This window comes from Bemisia tabaci, chromosome 8 (genome assembly GCF_918797505.1).
Source record: "Bemisia tabaci chromosome 8, PGI_BMITA_v3".
Classification (NCBI taxonomy): Eukaryota; Metazoa; Arthropoda; class Insecta; order Hemiptera; family Aleyrodidae; genus Bemisia; species Bemisia tabaci.
Window position 1 is genome coordinate 19432163 of NC_092800.1, and position 21470 is coordinate 19453632.

Consider the following 21470-nt stretch of genomic DNA (forward strand, 5'->3'; position numbering starts at 1 on the left):
GAGCCGAGAGAGCGGTCCCACGAACCGAAAAATACGGCTAATATTCAACACTGTACATTCGGATCTTATGACCGAACTTTTTCTCTCAGCGTGTTTAGGGAAATAGTTTCAAAAATCAGGCTGTTAGGGACAAGGTTCCAATCAGAACGTTTTCTTTCTAATCACTTCGTTACCCCGACAACACTAATGTGCTGAGAAAGAACGTCGTATGAACATTCGAGAGTTGCCAGATTTCCTTCGATAAAATGTTCATTTATAAGGAAAGTAATGAATATTTTCCTTGAGTTTTTCAGGACCTTTAGGTGAAATGAAGTCCCTTTATACTGAGAGTCGGGACAACCCCCCCTCCCTCCCTTCTCGCGGATTCACAGACGGGAATAAAGATTACACAAATTGACAGTTTTTCGTAATCTTTGATCGGCTCATTCTCAAATTCCTTTCTCCGTTCCTTCTCTCATTGCTTTTGATACTTGTCGAACTCGTTACTCCCCAGTCCATTCTAGATTATAATCTTTGCAATCGGTGAAAATGTAATCTTCATTCCCGTTTGTGACACTGAGGAGGCCTAAAATACGGGAACCAATCAGAAATGTATTCACGTTGTCTTGACTCTCAGTGTAAAGGGACTCTAAGGTGAAATTGCGACCAAAAATTATCTGAAAAAATGGAAGGAAAATCTTCACAAGTTTACAAGGAAATTCTCGTTTTATCCAAGGAAATTTGGCAACGCTTAAAGGTTCATGCGGCGTTTTTCCTCAGCACGGCAGAACAGACAGCTTGAATTTTCTTCTAGAAAAATCTCTCGACAAAACTTTCGATTCTAAGGAATGCACATTGAGCCGGGTCCAGGGACCGGGAGCGTGCGTCAGAGCTTGGTCTCGTCGAAGGTGACCTCGCGCTGCTTCTTGCCGGAGGCGCGGGGGTGGTGAGCGGGGGCGTCGGTGGCGAGGACCGGGACAGGGACGATGACCGGGATGAGGGTCACCGTCGTGCCGGCCGGGAAGCCGGGCGGCGTCGAGGCGGCCGAGGTCGTGACCAGGGGCGCCAGCGCCGTTGCCGCCAGAGGGACCTGCCCCCCGAAGGCGCTGACACCTTTCAAGGCGCTCGAGGTGGGGGCGGCGTCCCTGAGGGGCGGCGAGATCAGCGGCTGCCGCTCGGATTCCTCCAGGCTAAGGAGCGGTTCCGACTCCTGCGCCTGGAGGTGGGTGAACGGCGACGTGGCCGGGAATTGGGATGCCACCACCGGGATCCAGCATTTCCGTTGTTGCCCCATGTCCGGGGACTCCGTCACCATGTCTGTGAACAAAAAGTGGGGATCGTCAGTTGGACGTATTTCTACCAAACAGACCTATGTGGAGGTGAGAAATACGGGGTGTGCTCGTGGAAGCTGCATAAGAAGCAATGTAAAAGTGTGCGTGATTCCTTTTGTAGAATTGGAAAAGCGGGATATTAATTTCTATCAAAGAGACCTATGTGCCAACTGAATGCGGGGTTCATGAGCCGCGGGCATGGCAAGAGAGCCTTGTGGACAGGGCTCATGAGTTAAAGACTCCCTCTAGCGATCTCCCCGTCGTGCCGGCGCTCGTTCGTTGTCGCTGACGTCACTGGCGCTTTATTATTATCATTCACTCTTACTCAAAGAGAACTAACGAGCACACCCCATATTTCTCACTTGCACATAGGTCTGTTTGGTAGAAATACGTCCAGTTGAACTGGACGTGGAGATCATTATCATGAGGATGTTCGATCAAAGATAAGCTGCGGGGGTAATGCTGCCGTGATAGCGAGGAGAGCCGTGAGTGCAAAATTTTCGAAATCGAGTTTTCTTCAAAATTCGTCTAAACTCTTTTAGATGAACTTACTGAGACAGCTAAAACAGCAAAATTCATCCTAATTTAATGAAAACGAGACGTATGTAAAAGCCGTAAGTGCACAAAAAATGACACAGTTTTTTTTTTTCAAGACAGCCGTAGATGCATGAGAGCCAATGAGAACAGTGCTTTCCAGCAGCCCGACCACAGACTTTGACTTCCATCGATATTGATAGAACTCAGTTCCATTCCAATGGAATACCCCATTGGAATGGAACTGAGTTCTATCAATATCGATGGAAGTCAAAGTCTGTGGTCGGGCTGCAGTAAAGTGCCGCCCTCTTCTGCCAATTTCTAACCTGAAAATGTGTTTGTTGTGCGTCCAAAACGCAACCACGAAAGCATGCAGAAGATAGCACTTACGGCTGTCTTGCCTAACAATAACCTAGCATGAAAATGAAAAATACCCTTTTTATGTAATGGAAATAAAATCAGTCGATTTTTAATCATCCATACGATTTCTAGGAGCTTGCCGGACGATTAGTGGCAATTTGACAAAGAACGGAGGCTTCTTTCAATAAAATGTTCTTGTCAGAAGCTTCTGAGCTCGTTTTCTCAAAACTTCATTTTTGCACTTACGGCTCTCTTCGCTATCACGGCAGTGATGGAGCTCTTTAGGTCTAGTTACACGATCAAATAGAGCCATCAAATTGAAGCTCTGATTAGTGGAAAAAGACCTGAGGTGAGGATGCGACCAATGAGATGCCCAATTTGATGGCTCAATTTGATCGTGTAACTGGACCGTTGCGTGCACTGAAAAAAACTCCAGCCGTGGAAGCCGTATTTATGGGCTATATGGACATACCGTCCGCGTTCCAGGCTCAGAGGCTAAAAGTTCGGGGTGCTGGAGCCGTAGTTTCGACTGCTCTGTGTGCGACGCCGATAGAAAAGTTTCGGGTGTAGCACCTGGAGCAGTCGAAGCTGCGGCTCCAACACCCCGAACTTTCGGATTCTGAGCCCGGAACAGACGTTACGTTTCTATAGCTCGTAACTTTTTTTCAGTTTTTGTCAGGAACTATCGATTTAAGTACTTATTCCGATGTAAAATTTCGCGAGCACGATGGTGTCGATGGTGCCACTGGTTCCCTCTGAAACGACTTGCAAAACTCAGAAAAAGCCCTTTAAGTTGAGTCCGTAATGTAGGGAGTATTCCAAAAGATAGGGAGCAATTAAATTGGCAGGATTGCCGTGGTTCCGACTTTGGAGTCCCCGAACAAAGTGGCAACCCTGTTAATGTATTTGCTCCCTATCTTTGCATGGAGATTTTGACTGGATTCTGAGGTGGACTCGTGGAGTTGCGTGAGATATCTCCTCTATTACAGCCTAAACTTTGAGTTTTTTTTTAGAAATTTCAGGTTCGTTTCAGAGACAACCAATGGTGCCACCATCTTGTTTTTTTTGCGAAATTTTACATAGCAATTGGTGCTTAAATCGAAAATCCCCCACATATGCAGGATTAGCGCCTACTAGAGTGCAGAAATACTTCACGCATTGCGCCTAACACGGCGCGGTCGCTGGTCGACACGGAACGCATTAGCGCCTACAAGAGTGCAGAAATACTTCACGCATTGCCCCTAACACAGTGCGGTCGCTGGTTGGCGCGGAACGCATTGGCGTCTACAAGATTATAGGAATACTTCACGCATTGCGCCAAACACAGTGCGGTCGCTGGTCGGCATTAATCGCATTTGAGCTTCATTTAAAGGAGTAGGGAGCCTCCCCTTTACAGGAAGCTGGTGGTCCTCCAGAAAAGTTTTAGCCCATGTTGCCATTCACTGCCACCAGACTCCCATGAAGAATAAATGGAATTAATTTGGCAATTAGAGGAACTAAAATTTCTGGCTCAGCATAAAAGCATACGTATTTACCATTAGTTTCCTCATAGACATCTGTGATGAGCCAGAAATTGTAGTTCCTAATCGCAAAGTGTATTCCATTTATTCAAGCGGAATGTCAGCTCTTGCTTTTTTCTATTGTTTGCTCATCTGCCTATTAAATTGTTTGCCTCCCTTTTACTATCACACTAAAGGCTATAATATAAAATCACAAAAGTCACGCGTAATGCATTACGCCTGAGGACAAAGCGCTTCAGGGGGCTGAACCGCGAAGCGGTCAGGAGGCGTAACCCCTAGTTCTTCATAAAATTCAAGACTATACTTACAATCTGAGAGGATGCTGCTTTTCCTCTTCTCGGCTTGATGAGCCTTGTGCCAGGCGGTGGACCTGACGTGTCCGTGTGTGCCGGTGTTGACAGCATCCACGCTAACACTCCTGTTTAGGTTCCGCCACAGGTCCTCCTTCACAGCCCGACTTTGGGCGTCGTTCGCGAACCGCTGCCCAACCTGCTCGTTCAAACAGTACAACTTCTGCGTGATGTCTTTCCCTACAACATAAGTACCAACACAAATCAGATTTGCACCCGCGTTTAATACGTAATTGAGTGAAAGAGGAGAGGAAATCCAGTATGTCGATGGTTAAAGTGCAAAACCACGCATTTCCTTTGCCACGCTGGCAGGTCACGCTGTCATTCCTCCTTATTTCATGTTTCCTTTGGAGAAGTAGTCAACCTAATTTCTTGAAGACTTCCCTGATTTTTTTCTCTGTAATATCAGAATATTTTGGGAGAATATTCTGGGAGAATATACAGAATATACGTAACTCGCAAATTGAGTCAAATGAAATTCTAAATTAGGGTTTCAGGACATTTTGTCAACGGTTTTTTGTCCGCGCACCTTTTTTGTCCAGTAGTTTACGCCCACACGTAAAATAAGCAACGGTGACTAGGTCCAATCGTTATATTTTAGTCGGTATGTAAAATTATATTCACAATATGGAAATGAGAAATTGAGAGAGAAGGAGGTGTTGTTATGGTTGCTCATTTTCTAAATGAAATGTTATTACTTTCTCTTTTTGAATCATCTTTTTAAATTGTCATTGTTGAATATTTGGTTTTATTTCTATCCTTAAAATATTCGATGTACAATATACCTTTTCGGGCCACTTCTTCGTGTTTTTTTCTTCATTTATACCTTATATGTATGGTTACTTTTTTTATTTTTTATTTTTTAATATTTTCTTTACGAAATTATTACTTAATTTTGAAAACATTTATATTTTTAAAACGTGGCAAATTTGTAAAACCCTTTCCAAGCGACATTAATCTCAATAAGCCGCAGTTGTGCCGACAGAAACTGCAAAAATGAATAAAATGTGGGAAAAAACCAAGAAACACGCAATTTTTAGATTTAACCCATTTGTACATCGATCTTTTAGAGTCAAATACGTCAAATTTTGAGCGTTTGATTGCGCGTGCACCTCGCTGCAGCACAATAAAAGCACAAAATGCAAGGGAAAAAATTAAAGTGCTTTGGAAATCATTAAATTTGACACGGAACCACCAATATCTAAAAAACAAACATTATATTATTATTATTCTCCTTTGATAAATTGATACGTATTTTTTCTCATCAATTTAAATGAGAATAATCAATGCAGAGTGTGCAAACATTTCAAAATCATGAGTTAAAAAACGCTGACTATGCGAGTGTAAATATTAAAGCCTAACAGAGCGGCGGCGGCGTGCTGCCAGCGCGAGAGGCTCACTGGCGCCTACAAACCTAAGTGGATACCTCACGCATTGCACAATGCTTGAAGTATCCACTTAGGTTTGTAGGCGCCAATGCGCGTCTCGCGGCGCGGCGGCGCCTGAAGCAACTATTTCACAACAGAGGTGTTGCACAGTATTATACGAAATTGAACGTATTAAGAATAACAGGCATCCTTTAAAAGTACAGATCTTTCCTCGCAAAATAAATCAAGATACTTATCGTACACTGGAAAAATCTAAGAGCCTTTAGCTGAGGCAAATATAGAGGTTTATCCGGTTCAGGTATAACAAGGTGGGAAAATCTTGAAAGATAATTAAGTCCTGTTACACCAAAGAGGTGTAGAGAGTTTTAGTGAATTTTGTCTCATGGAATTGACGCTCCCCCATTTTTACCAAAACTCTCAACTATATATTATTCTCCGTTGGACCAAACAGGCAAAACAAAAAAACAAGCAAACCCTCATTCTTCCGAGACATTTTACATTTTCATCCAAGAACGTCGTGAGCAATTGTCGTTTGTATTTACATGTGGGCCAATTAACTTTGGGTCTCAACTGGCACGAGGACCAAAACTCCCGTGCCGAAAAAAACGCGTGGACGTAAATTACTGGAAAAAACAGGTGCGCGGACAAAAAATCGTTGACGAAATGTCCTATAACCTAAATTAGAGGCAATTTAAGTGATCAAAGTGAAGTGATGAGAAAAAAGAATTGTATTGAATACTAGACCGGCACGGAATACATTCTTCCTATTGAATTCTGTAAATTAAGTGGATTTACGATAAAGTTAGCTAATAAATTTTAGGATCTAGAACTGGCTGCAAGACTTCCTTGGGCAATATTTTAATAGACAGTCTCGTGGACAATATCATCCTCTTTTTACACGTGGAAAGGAACTCCCCTTTTTTATTGGAATTACGACAAAATGAGAGTATGCTCTCATCTGAGGGGATTGAATTCTTCTGATTTTTAAAAGAGAAAGCAATTTACCACATAGTGCATTTTACCATAGGACGTAAACCCCCATCCCCTAGTTGCGATACGCTATACTCGAGCGCTCAGGGGTCTAGGTCAAATAATGATAGAGCTTAAAAATCAAGTCTTATTTTATTGCTTACGTATAAACAATAGGAATAACAGAGGGTGAGCGATTCTCCTTTTCTATTCACCTGATGAAATTATTGCACTACATTACGTATAATATTCTCTTTTCTCTCAAGGGATTGCCTTTAAACCTCTCGCTGTTAAATGTTAGTGCCATTCTTTACTTCAAAGATAAAGTAGCGCTTTGAATTCAGACGGTGCTTCAGGCCCATTCACAAAGGCTTTTAGATAAATGGGGGTTGCTGGCGGGTGGATTTTGTGTGGCAATGACAGGAGGTCCTATGAAGGTAGCCTTATGCAGGTTACTTCAAAGCAATCTTGACGCGGACCCCGGTCTTAAAATATTATATTTTATTTATAAACCCTCTGTTTTTCAATCCGTTCTTTTAATGGGTATATGCGTAAAAAAGTTCCTTAGTATTCAATAGAGTTTTTGACTGTTTACAGATTGTCACCGTCCGGCCAAAGTATCACAAAAGCCATGCGACGATTGAAAATTTCCGTCGTCATTTTATTCTCTTACAGAGAAATTGTTCAACGAAGCTGTCCGAAAATTTCACTGAATATTCTTTGCGCTGCCGATAAAGTTCAGTGTTTTCAAACAGGTTTAACCAATAATTTCTCCATGAAAAAATAAAATGGCGGCGGAAATTTGTAAACATCGCATAAAACTTGTGATACTTTGGCCGGAAGGTAACGGGACGCTGAAAAATTTAAAGAGGGCCTCACAACGTTTTTCAGACTGAAAAACAACGCGAACCAGATTCTTCGGTCCTTATCGATCTGATATTCAAATTTTTTGTTTTTAATTTTTTCTAAAACGAAAGCAGCACCACTTGATATTACGGAGGTAATGAATAAATTAATGACTCTCCTGCGGCTTTCGGTTCAATGTTGCCGGCCAGGACTTTGGAAAGTTTTAATTATTTTGTGCGTCTTACTTTGATGACAACCCGCTATTTTTGTACATTATTTTAATTTTAAGGAACCGAAATACTGTGTTATACTGAAGAGCTGTATTACTATCGAATGTGAACACTCCACCTGCATAAATATTTGATGGTAATAAAAGTTTGAATACTGACCTATAATATGCGAAAAGACTACTCTGAGCTGCGGCCGATGCCTCAAGACTCGATCTAATTTTAAACGAGACCAACTGAGGTAGGAACTCTCCTCCTCTGCTGTTATTGTCACCTAAAAAAAAAATGTAACCATCAATTTCCTTAATCCATTAACAGGGGCCATTCAAATATTATGTCACGCACTTGGGGGAGGGGGGGGGTTTGAGCCAGCGTTACGGTCGTTACAAGGGGGGGAGGGGTCAAGCCCAGCGTTATGGGACAAATGCGAACCGGGGGGGGGGGGGAGGCGTGATTTGAAATAAAGTGCAAAATATTGAAAATCTTGCCCTTTCCTATTGAAAATGGGGGGGGGGGGGGTCAGTGTTACGTAATTCAAAGGAGGGGTGTAGGGTTGTGTAACGAGTGCGTTAGAAGGGGGAGAGGGTAAAAAATCGGGGGTCGAAAAAGTGCGTTTTGTAATACTTGAACAGCCCCTAATATAATTGAGAACGATTGGAAAATGTTCGTTAAATGGTCCGATGAAGATCATAAAAAACTGTGATAATATTGACGGGATGAAAAGAGACGTAACGTAACAAAAGTGTTTATGGTAATCAGGTTCAATTACTTTAGAATGCTTAATGTTATCCATCGGAGACAGCTTGCGATTGTATTCTTACGCATTGGACCCTGTTAAATCCCCATACGCACAATCTGGAATCGATTGATTGGGAACAATTTTACCATCGCATGAGAGCTGTTTTGTCTAACCGTATGAATGGAGGAAAGTAGTGTTCTGTAGTGTGTGTTGCACAAATCTAAGTTTCATGTTACGAAATAAAGTATTTTGCCTTCCAAGGAGTGATAAAGTAAAATCAGTTACCCCGGCTTGAGCGTATTAGCATCCATAGAAATTTACTTTGTCGCACTCAAGCGTAACTTCGAATCCAGGTACACTAATTTCTGCCACTAGAGCGCCTTCAATGCTTTATGATACGCAACGCTTTGCCTCCCAGTTAGTTTAGTTGCCTATCCGACTAAAATCCAGCTCAGAACACTTTTTTCATTACACACTGGGGGTACTATTTGCTACAATTTTCTTACGATGGAAAAGATTCAAGGAAAAATATTTGGTACTCTCTTCTTATTCCTTTATCTCAGAATTGTATGTATCACTAGTGGCTTGCAAAGTGCTTGCGACACATACAGATCCCGAATTGTAGATTTTTCAGACGTAACTGTTTTACTGTTCAATATATTCGCAGAATTGTAATAAGGGAAAATGGTGGATTCGGTTGAGAAGCAATCCAGCACTGACAGCGTAATACTTTCCTCTCGCAAGATAGATGGCAACCCCGTTTCTTATCTGGGGTGGTGAGCTTTTAGTTTCGCGAACAATTTAATTTAAGGCTCTCGAGGAATAGCGCCAGAATGCGGAGGGCGACGGCATGACAGCTGAAAACGGCGAAACGGCTGAGGACTGATAGGGAATGTTTTTTAATTGAGGTGAATTCTAGGAAAACACTTCATCACGGGGGCGTGGCATCACGTGATTTCAACTCCCTCACCGAGTTCTGACAGTGTTTCTTTTGCCAGTGGTTCACATCGTGCCGATCGCGAACTTTTCGTGGGGTACAGATTCGAAAACCACGGTGATAGGACAAAATGTCCAAAAATAAATGTCCAGAGTAAAAAAAGGCAATGAGCAAAAAATGTCCAAGTGTTTGAAATGTCCCGTACTGGTAAACTGATCGTTCTTTATGCTTTTTTTATTCGAACCTCAGGAACTTGTAGGCTGGTATAATTTTACACTTGTATCATATGTATGTCACTGTATATAACTGTTCACCATGTACCGAATAAATGACGTGTGCCATAGCCTCGGCCAGAGGCTCAATTGTACAAATTATAAAATAAATAAATCAATAAATGAAATGGCCCAAATAAAAAATGCCCAAATGTCCGGTGTTACCATAGGTCAAAATTGATATCCAGATATTTGGACATGTTTTAGATGTGGACTTTTTTGACTTTGGACATTTTTGTACTTTGGACTTTTATTTTTGAACATTTTGTCCTATTACCAAAACCACGAGTTTGTAAGTAAAGTTACACTGTTAACGGTCGAGGGGTAAAATTCGATGCTGGAGTTTATACAGCGCCCAAATTCCCGAGTGATATGAATGCGAGGTGAAATTAGCATTAAAAAAGCGTATATGACCTTCCACAAAGAGAGTAGACTCTGCCCCGTGAGAATGTAAGTCACTCCGTCAGGAGTATAGATTCCCCACTGCATTTTATATCACTCGGAGTTTAGGGGTGCAATCTATAGAGTCCGGCTCTGAATTTCACTACAAAATTTTGAATAGTATAAATTTCTGCGAGAAATTTTGTCATCGTTTATCGAAAGTCTAATTTCAGCCAGCTCACTACGTAATGGCTAAAAATTTCGCATGTCTTTTACTTGGTTTTTGCATGAGTATACTCATTTTTACGGAAGGGTGCTCATTCATGTGCATTTCTCGCCATCTTGAATCGATATTGGAATCTGAAGGGCAGCGGCATTTTTATACTGTTTTTCGTGCTTGAGAGTTGGCTGCCCTTTTGAGTCCCAAGAGCCCCATATTTTGACGCGTCCGCACTCTCCTCATATAGGTACTCTAAATTCATCTGAACGGCCTGGTTCTTTAAAGTGCATCACTTGCTTCCCGCTCGCTTTTTTACGAATCTAGACGCTACGAACATCAAAATACGATTTCGTATCGAGCACACCTAAATCATTTTTTACCCAGTATTACTCAGCGAGACGAACGAGAGAAAAAACCCACGAGAAACAACTCCCCGAAAAACAAATCTCATCTACGTTAACACCCGAGAATCATAAATCCCGAAACTGGATAGTGTATTGCTCCGTCCTGCAGATAACATGCTTAAAAGTCAGATGCTCCTGCTGGGAATCCCTGCTTAAAGCGATCCTACATGCGACGATGGCGAGGGGGGGTGTAGGGGGGGTGGATGGGGGGGTGGATGGGGGTGGGTGAACTGGCGTCGAGCCGTCCGCTGTTGAAACAGCGATAACATAATCACACCCCTTCGTCTCGCCGGTTGCCAACTCGGGGGGGAAAAAAGTCGAATTCGTATCGATATTCGTTGAATCTCCGCGCGATTTTCCGCTGGATGGCGACATTTCACGGGTGTCGATACCCCTTGTTCTTGATACCGCATATTAAAGTTCATTCTTCAGAACGTTGGGCAATGGTGCAGCGTTGGAATTTTCCTGGGGTACGAACATATTAGTACTTCACTGGAACTTGGAGAAGGGTGCTCCAAGTTGTTACATTGTAAATTTCGCCTTATTTCAACGACGAGGAAACTATCTATCTCATTTCTGGAAATCTTGGATACATTTTTCCAGCCCTAACGAGAATATCTTCCGAAAATTATTTTGACTACATTTTCCAATCCGGAACTACAATTTTTAGCCCATTCATAGAAACATTTCTGCGCGTAGGGAAACTAGGAAGAAACTGAGAGGAACTACGTATTTTCTAAACCGAGCCAAATATTGTAATTCCACATTGTAGAATGCAGTCCGTTTCAGAGAATATCATCTTTCATTCTTCTTATTCTTCTTTTTCTTCTTCTTCTTCTACTACTACTTCTTCTGCTTGTTCTTTTATTATTTTTACTTCTTCCACTTACGGAGAATAGATGAATTGTTTTCCGAATTTAAAGTGGAACCGGAATTTTACTAAAATTCGTTCGAAATTTCATTTTGAATACTCCTGCTATAGATTCACCTCAAGTAAGACTTGAATGTTGGTTTTAATGGTTTTCTATCGTGTTTTATTCATGTAAGGATGGTCCATGCATTATGTTCACTGCTCAAACGTTTAGCCAGTGGATTAATTCTTGAATCATTATCCAGTATTCTGGTTCAATCAATGACCAAAGTGCAAAATCACGTATCTCCATCGCAATGTCTCAAAGTTTCACTGCTACTTCAGTTTTCAGGAGGAATAAGCCAATTTAATAGCTTGAAATGTATGCAGCGTATTTTGCTGACAAGGAGAAAAAATTGCGGAAGTTTTCAAGCATTTACGTTGGCTAGTTATCCAAAAAAAATATGACAAGAAGTCTGCGACGCGATGTCGCAAAGAGAGATAGGTGGCTCCGCACTTTGACCATCGATATATCGATCAAAGCCATTCGATTGTGACGATTTGACGATTAACCCTCCGTGGCCCACCGCGGTGGAAGCCTTTTTCACGATGGTCATTCATTAATGCATTCATTCATCAAGCTTTGGCACAGCCTACAGCGTTTTTACATTAGCCGGAGCGACTCATTGATCTCTTTTCCAATTATTTTAAAATTTCATTACTTTTCTCCGTCCGACTATTTTCATAGACAGAAAACCCTTTTTAATTCAAACGCAGCCTTGATATGGTGGTGTTGAACTGTTGATTTAGCCTACTTGGAATTCCCTATCATTATTTTAATTCGTTATTTATTTTCCCTTTTCCTGCAGAATTTACGCTATGGCTTTAATGGCTCAGGCACATTTCCCCCTGTTTTTATATATTCTTTCAAATATATTTTTAATAATTCCCTTTCATCTCACTGCCTTGAGTTGTTCAGGATAACCCTTGAAATCTGCACCGTTCATCCAACACTGGCGAGGCGTAAATGATCGAATATATCGATGTTTTCCCATTTGAAGCTATGGTGAAGAATCGATTATTAAGGTGTTCGTTACTAATACCTTGTTTATCGATCCTTCTCCATGGGTTTAAATGGCAGATCAATCGATATATCGCAAAGCACACCACGAAACTGCGTCCAACGGTGGTGACTCCACGCCTTGGCAACTTCTATTGCACAAACTGCTCTTTCACAGTTGCTACTTCCCAAAATGTAACCCGTCGATTTCGTTCGCTGAAAATAGAAATGGTTTCTCTGGTGATTTCCCAACCCTGGAATCAAAAATCTTAACCTTCTAAACAGCAGGCGTGCACTATAAAGCACATCTTTCCTCTTTTATCGTGACCTTTTGCATTTTTCCTTATAGACGAGCGGTCGAGCGCGTCTCAACAACCCCTTCATTATTATTTTTATGGATTTTTATCTCGCTCTTAGAAATTATCCATGAAAATGGGATGGTCAAAATCTACTAGCCCAGCTCTAGTTGGGGAGAGCTTCATCCAGATTTTATCGGAAGAACGTGGATCCACATACGATTTAAATGAGAATCATACTGCCGTGCTAAGGGAAAACGCCGTATAAAAATTTTAGAGTTGCCACATTTCCTTCGATTAGGTGTTTATTTTCGAGGAAAATTATGAATATTTTCCCTTGAGATTTTCAGGAACTTTAGGTGAAATCGCGTACAAAATTATCTGAAAAATCGAAAGGAAAATATTCATAAATTTACCAGGAAATTCGTGTTTTATCAAAAGAAATTTGTCAAGCTCTGAAGGTTCATACGGCGTTTTTCCTTCGCACGGCAGCAGCATACTTTATGGGTACGTATTGAGCCACACAATTTCAAAGAAGTTTTTCAAGAAGTTAAAAAGGTTCGGATAGAGTGCTCGATTTAGACCTGACAACAGTTAACATCCATTCTGCGTTTTAGGCCGAGAATGTTGAAAATGTTATCGCGCCTTTAAAATCCAAAACATGAGATCTCTGCGGAAATATTTTAAGGCCCTCGAAATCTAACTTTGGAGCATTTTCGAAAAAATACAGTTTAACTCCTTTCTTATACCTACGGTTTCCAACCAGAATAAAGAAAATACCGGTTTTAGATTCCCAAGTTTGCGACGCCATGCCATTCGAAAAACCAAGCAATTTTCATTCGAATGGTTTATTTTATTAGTTAGGATAAACTTTGAGAGGTTTTATGTCTTACGATCCCATCTAAACTGCAATATTATGAGGAGATTTTTTCTCCCTTTTAAATTACGGGTATAGAAATCTCGCGGGTTAATTTTTTCGATCAAAACGGGCCCGTAAGTACACTTGCACGGCCGGAGTTTTTTTTTTTTTTTTTTTTTGTTCATTGTATTATTAAATAAGCATTGAGTCCGTCTCGATTGGTTTACACGCGTAATCAATATCACAATTATAAAAGGAGATATGGCAACGCTCATCAATTGTAACGATTAACGTAGATCAGGTCAATTTGCGGGGATTGGGGCTTTGAACCGCGGCTTGTGATTGATAAGAAAAAACACTTTCGATTCAAGAGACAAACTCCGGACTTCGAGAGAGTTTCCACGATTTTCCGGAACTCTTTCCGTTTCCGTTGTTGCTCCATTAATCTTTGTTCAGTCGCGGGTGTCCCATTAAAAGTTCGTTTTGACAGAACGCCTGCTTAGCAGTCGCGTTTCCTTCTGACGTCACACAGTGGATCGAGTCAATGGAGAATTTGTACGCAAAAATTGTATTGCTCCGTCTGAAAGCGCTTAATGAGCTGAGTTAACAGTATTTTTCATAATTTTTTTCTGAAATGGGAAATTGGTGAAAAATAGATTTAAAAGTTAGAAAATGTGCCGCCTTATGACGTCATCTGGCGGCATTTTCCATTTAAACACATGTATTTTAGCAGATTACGTTATTTTGTCATATTTTCTCCAATAATTGTTCAATTTAAAAACCATAGACATCCTCGTACTCAGTTTTCCTAGGAGTATCATTTTAAAGATGCAATTCACAAAATTTCAGACACCTGCAAATTCTCTATTAAAGAGGTCGGATATGACATTTTTACTAAAACTTGCAAATTTTGGTGTTTTATTCGTCACATTTTAAATTTTAAGGGGTTTTTCAAGACGGAAATTTTACGAGGAAACCAGTGGAACCACTTTTAAAACCTCAAAGTTTTGTATAAACGGAGATAATAGCGTTTAAGGGTTTTAAAGTTTGTCCGACTTCTCCTAGTGACTCGATCCGCTGTGCGTCAGCCTCCAGAGTTTCTACTCCGCGGATGAACTTTTGGATGTTCATATTTACGTTATATCTGTCGGATTTTGAGTCGATGAAATATTCAAGCTGACTCCTCAAAACACTGGAGAGCTCGAAGAATAAAGTAGGCAGGAAAGAATATCATACAATTCTGCCTTGCTAAGGAAGAACGCCGTATGGAGCCTTCAGACGTTGCCAAGTTCCCTTCGATAGAAACCGAATTTCTTGGGGAAATTGTGATCATTTTCCCCCGAAATTTTTAGAACAATCTTGTACCCAATTGAATCTAAAATATCTAAAGATTTCAAAGAAAAATGTACATAAATGTCGTCAAAAATACATGCTTTATCAAGGGAAATTTGACAACTCTCGAATGTTCTTACGGCGTTCTTCCTCAACACGGCAGAGTTCCCGCTAGCGGTAGTATCAATGTCATGGTGAACGTAGTTTCGCGAAACCATGTCGTTTGGTCTACAAATTTCCCGTCACAGTTAACTTCTTTGATGGGCTGATTGATCTACGATTATGCATGAAATTTTGTGTCATTTCTCTTCGCCCTTCCAAGAATAGTCTAAGATTGTTTTCCGTCAAACAAAAATGTACTTTAATGTACTGTGAAAAAAGTTTAGCGATACGTACCGTATTATACGGCTTTTAAAATTTGATTTTGGGAAGGTCAAATGCGCCCAAAATCATGTTGAGCACGGAATATTGTCAGAGAAAAAAGTTCAGTTACAGGTATTGAACCTCGGTTCATACCGAACACCAAACTCCATCGGCTCAGGCAACTGGTGTTTTCGGTCATAGGAGCCAAAAATCGGTAAAATGAACCAAAGTTCGGTTTTTTTGACTGAAAACTCCGTTTACCTGAACCAGAAAATTTTGGAGCTCAATATGAACCGAAATTTTCTTTCTCTGTGTCGATCACGTATCATGATGATAAAGCTCGAATCTTGTGAGGCGCACTAAGAAAAAAACTTCGGTCACGTGAACCGAATGTACGGTGTTCAATATCGGTCGTATTGTTCGGTTCATGCTACCGAGCATTCAAACCGAACAGACAGTGGCGTGGCGTGAAGGATCGATTATCGATATATCGCCATTTGAAGCTATGGTAAAGGATCGATTACTAAGGTGTTCGCTGCGAACGCCCTGATAATCGATCTTTTTTCATAGGTTTAAATGGCGAATCAATCGATATATCGCAAAGCACGCCACGCCACTGGAACAGAACTGACGAAAAAGCTCGGTTGCATGAACCGAGAGTGCGGTCGCATGAACCGAACGATTCGGCCGATATTGAAAACCGTACGTTGGTTCATATGACCGAACTTTTTTTCTCAAAGCGGCACGTTATTTTATGACTGTATTTTGTGTAAATGTATTACTATCTTACCTGAAAAACTTGAGCATCAGTTTGATTGTTCGCTTCCCACTCGGGAGAGTCGATAAATTGATAACAGTTAATAAAATGAAGATGCGTCCCTCCACATGTTACTCTGAGCCTGTGAAGAAAAGACAGAAAACAAAGTATTATGAAAACAGATCCAAACATTTTTTATTTAACAGATTCATGAAAATCGTGTCCAGACCTCCACCTTCCTGGAAAATGTCGAAAATCATTCTTAATTCAGAATAATTTATTAGGTATTCAATCCCACCGCTTATCTTTCTACTATTCTGTCGTGCTAAGGAAAAACTCCTTAAGAGCATTCAGGCGTTGCCATATCTCCTTAAATAAAAAACGAAGTTACTGGGAAAATTTTGAATATTTTTCCTCAAATTTTTCAGATAATTTGGTTCACAATTAAATCTAAAATATCTAAAAATTTCAAGGAAAAATATGTAAAACTCTCTTTAAAAATACATGTTTTATTCGGGGAAATTTGGCAACGCTCCAAGGTTCATACAGCGTTTTTTCTTAGAACGGCAGTATCGATCCTATTCCTTCCTCTCTTGAGTTGATAGATAAGTCATGAATAGAGAAAGTGCAACGTTGCGGAGCAGTTAAACCCCTCAGGCTTTGACTCCTTCAACTGACAAACACGATACCGATTAGCAAATCTTGATGCAACAATTCGAGCTCCTAAGTTGTGCGGATTGCAGTTGGAAACATGAAGGCGCCTGCCTTTTTTTGCTACAGTGTGCGAGTTGGTTGACCTCGAATATTTCTAATGGGGTATTTTTTTTATCGTTTATCTGTACAAAAGCTCGATGTCTTGGCCGACTTTTCGCCGTCAACCAGTCGTTAGCGAAGTTCTGCTTGAGCTGAAACGATTTCTCATTTCAGAATATGTTCGCTACTCAGTTTTGACCATGAAAGATAAAGGACGCGTGTTCCTCTCCCTCGACGCGCGCAAATAAATAACCCTCAATTGGACTATTTATGCTGAAAGGAACTATGTTACAGGCAAACCCTATGCACGTAGTTCCTTTCAGCATAAATATGTCTAATTCGTAAAAGTTTCAGGAAGTTGACGTACTCGCGTAAAAAGTGGGTGAAACTTTCCTAAGAGTTGGTCCATGTGGGGAGACAATGGCCCGGCCGGCGTGTGAGGGGTGGAATTGGAGTTTTATTGAGGTCCGGCGACGAGTAGTGAGTAGTGACCCAAAAGACTCTTGGCGCCGAATGCGTGATTTTTACCGCAGTCGACAAACGGTCCCAGTTCAAAGCGGAAATAAACCAAAAAGCCCGAACGCTGCACCGCATCACTGAAAAGCATCCCTTTATCCACATAAAACTCCTCGTGAAATTTTTATTCGCTTATTTTATTTACTTTACAGATATAATCGCCCCGCTTCATTGCCATTAACTTGAGTGGGACTCCGCAGACAGAATGAGCAATACTCAACTCAAAATATGAAACAAATTCGACTGAAAATGCACTGATTGTAATGAACTTGGCTCATTTCGATCATGTTCAGGAAAACTGCATTTTCTACTTTACCCCTGTGATATTAACTGCAATTCTCTTTTGTGGTAAAATTATTTATTTAAAAACGAAAATTGAGCTATTAACCGACTTTACAAATATGATCTGCAATAATTGCGACTCAGGTCATGCTTAAAAAAAAAAAAAAAAACAACGTGCAAGAGGATGTTAATATATTTACAATTTTACAATGTTAAGGTAAAATTGTAAATATATTATCATCCTCTTCTACATTGTTTCTTTATTAAAGCATGACCTGAGTTGCAATTATTGCATACTATATTTGTAAAGTCATGTAAAAAAGTAAATTGCCCAATTATATGTCGCAATAGCTGATGTGGCTTGGTTCCTCTCTGCACAACGCGGTACCATTAATATAGTCAAAAATGTTAAATAATCAAGTGAAAACTGAAATATGAAGGGAACAAGTGTTTAGAAATCCCTCGGAATGTCTTACCGCCAAATGTCCCTTGCTCACTGAAAGAGTGCGAAACAAAAGCGTTGAGACGGGAAACCTCGAAGAGGCATTGATCGCCATGAAATAAGTCATGGGCGTAGCCGGAAAATTTCCCAAGGGAAGCACCATAAGACCCGCCTCGATCTCCCGTTTTTAAATGTGATTTATTTTTCTTTTTCTTTTCTCGAATTGCTCAAAATAAAATCACTCTAGAGGAAGTTTCGAACCATTAATAAACTCTCCGCGGGCATTAGTTTCGAACTCTCCTAGAAAAATCAAAATCATTTTTTTCAGATAGACATCTCATTCGTCTGCTCCATTATGACACTTAATTTAATCGGCTTACGCGGTGAATTAATATTTTTAACGACCTATTGGGGCGTACCACGGTGCGGTTTACTTTACTATCTTTCTTGTCCATATCGTCTATCGAATCGTCTATCGTCTATCGTCAAAAACTCCCTTGTCAAAATTGGCAGTAGAACCTGTGTTCTAAAATACTATAGACCTACGGCCGGCTGTAAGATTTCCAATAGCTTCTATAGCCGGCTACACAATTTCTTACAGCCTTTTATAGCCGATGGCGACTAAGCAACTCACAGCCAGGCGATAAAGTGTATGCTAAACGTCACTAATTACGGATGCTAAGACTTAGTGAGTTTTTGGACCACTGCTCTCTTTTTGGGCCGTAGTATCTTGATTTATTTTGCGAGGAAAGCTCCGTACTTTTGATGGATGCCTGCCATCCCTAATATATTAGAGCGCCTTCAGTTTCGTATGATACTGTGCAATACCTCTGGTGTGAAATAGTTGCTTCAAGCGCCGTGGCACGCTGCGGTACGGCAGGCGAGCCGGTAGGGTGGTCCAAACTGGGCAACTTCGGAAAATGAACCGCGACTCAATCTAAATTTGTTCCTTACCATCCAAATATGATACCTGCCAAATATTTTCGTTCTCCGATAATATTAACACGTGCCGACTTGAGGCTGAAAATCTCCCAAAAAATTACATTGATTTAAATGGGGCGAAAATCGGCCGATCCGCGGTATTTCGTTTTTCGGCTGTAAAATGCGCCAAAATGCAAATAACTTGCTCTTAACTTACGATGATACCTAGAGGCCTATTGTGAATGAGAAAATCACACATTCGACCCATTGGAAGGGGGGGAGGGGGTGACAGTGGAGCCGATTCATAGTTGCTGGGGCGCCGCGTAAAGTATCATGCGCTAGTGTGATACGCTCCGGGCAACTTCGGGAAATGGACCGCGTCGCTCCCTAAATTAGTTCCATTTGATCCAAAAACGACGCCGGCCACGTTTTATTTTACTCTCTGATAATGTTAAAACCTGCCACCGTAAGACTGTTTTTAGGAAAATTGCAAGAAATAGCAAAACAAGACGAATATTATTAAAATTTGTAACGTTGGTATAAAAAAGCAGCGTTGCACCTTACTTGTGTTCGACCGCACCTATAAAATACGAATTTCAAGTTTCAGCACTTGACATATAGCATTCAGAAAATTTTTTTTGGAGAGAACCTAAAAAATATTCGAAAATATCAAAAACTGCAACAACGATAAAGTATCTAAAACATGTTCTAGCTTGAAAATTTCTGATGCCCGCTGATAAGTATCAGTGCGTATTTAAAAAAAAAATATCAATTGAAAACTGAATGAGTATGCTTTTAAAGTGAATTTAAAGCGAGTAAAAACACTGAAAATAATGATGATGACATAACTATAATAACGAGACTATATCCTAGATAAGGAGCAAGAGCAAGTACTCTATCTCGTGAACAAAAATGTGTTTTGTATTGCCAAATGTTACACAATAAATTATATACACATTAAACATTATGTAGACATTAGTTGTGGAATAGACTTTCGTAATTAAAGTTCTTAAAATAAAAAACAGGTAGTAAAAAGAATATTACCTTCTGTTCTATTCAGAAGTCTTGAGTCATCCTTTTTTTGTTGAGATCCCTGAAGAGCTTTCTGTACTCGGCAACATTTTGTAAAATACTTTGCCTCTGTGCTTATCAGCAGGTCAGTTGATTTGCTTTTCAAACTCTAGAAATAACATCATTTAATTTGCAGTACGGCAATGCGTATCAGGGAGCAGGGAGCCCGAAAATGCGAGCGCGTTCCTCTCTTATCAGTTTGGCGCATGGAGCCTCGCGCAGGGCCGCGGGGCCTAGGAATCGGCTCCGCTGTGACCCCCTCCCCACCTCCCAATGGGTCGAATGTGTGACTTTCTCAATCACAATAGGCCTCTAGGTATCTTCGTAGGTTAAGAGCAAGTTATTTGCATTTTGGCGCATTTTACAGCCGAAAAACGAAATACCGCGGATCGGCCGATTTTCGCCCCATTTAAATCAATGTAATTTTTTGGGAGATTTTCAGCCTCAAGTCGGCACGTGTTAATATTGTCGGAGAACGAAAATATTTGGCAGGTATCATATTTGGATGGTAAGGAACAAATTTAGATTGAGTCGTGGTTCATTGGGCCAAAAAAAAATTTCCCCATGTTAACTTGGACCACCCTAGCGAGCCGGGCAGCCAGCGCGAAACGCGCATTGGCGCCTACAAACCTAACAGGGATACTTCACGCGTTGCGCAATGCGTGAAGTATCCCTGTTAGGTTTGTAGGCGCCGGTGCGTCGCCGTTCCGCTTTAAGTTAGGCTCTAATATTCAATCTGGCGGAGTCAGCGTTATTCAACTCATGATTTTGAACTGTTTGCACATCCTGTATGGATTATTCTCGTTTTAATTGATGAAAAAAAATATGTATTGAAGGAAAATATAACGTGTGTTTTTTAAATATTAGGGTGGTTCCGTATCAAACTTAATGATTTCCAAAGCACACGAATTTCTACACAATTTCTTATAGCCTTCTATAATCGATGGCGAAAAAGCAACAGCCAGGCAATAAAGTGTAAAGCCCGGCTATAGAAACTATAGCCCGGCTGCATAATTTTTTATCGCTTCGTATAGCCCGGCCGTATGATTTTCTCCGCATTTTACAGCCAGCTATATGATTTTCTGTAGCCTTCTTTAGCCGGCTGTAAGAATTTCTATGGTATTTTGAAACACAGCTCTTATCCCCAATTTTTACCAGGGCTCGCCTGCTCATGAAAACAGAATTCCACATTTTACGTTGGCTCAATCGTAAAAATTTTACCAAACACTCGTGGTATACGAACGAAAACACCACAAAATTTAATTCTCTCTTTAATATTTTAGTAAAATACGTTTAACAAGTGTTGAATTTAAAAATAAACGTGGTAAGGTCCAGTCTCTGACGGAAAAGTCGTTGAAGACACATCAACATAAGAAGAAGTTGAAAAGAGGAAGGAGAGGAAGAAGAAAAAAGAAAGAAGAAGAGGAGGCAGCAACAGAAAAGGGAGAGAAATAAAAGCAGAAGTCGGTCATTCTTGGTACCTGCAGTATAGCTAAGAGTTTCTTTAACTC

General features: G+C 40.7%; 1 protein-coding gene across 1 annotated transcript in view; it reads right to left on the reverse strand.

Moving 5' to 3' along the window:
- Positions 1-359: 359 nt before the first annotated feature.
- LOC109044383 (popeye domain-containing protein 1) overlaps positions 360-21470 on the reverse strand; it is a 52000-nt gene continuing 30889 nt past the window's right edge. The window contains exons 4-7 of the mRNA XM_019062087.2: positions 16008-16116; positions 7667-7778; positions 4033-4254; positions 360-1296 (exon numbers count right to left, since the gene is read on the reverse strand). Coding sequence (XP_018917632.2) covers positions 866-1296; positions 4033-4254; positions 7667-7778; positions 16008-16116 — 874 coding nt within the window. The 3' untranslated portion in view covers positions 360-865. The remainder of the gene's footprint in view (positions 1297-4032; positions 4255-7666; positions 7779-16007; positions 16117-21470) is intronic.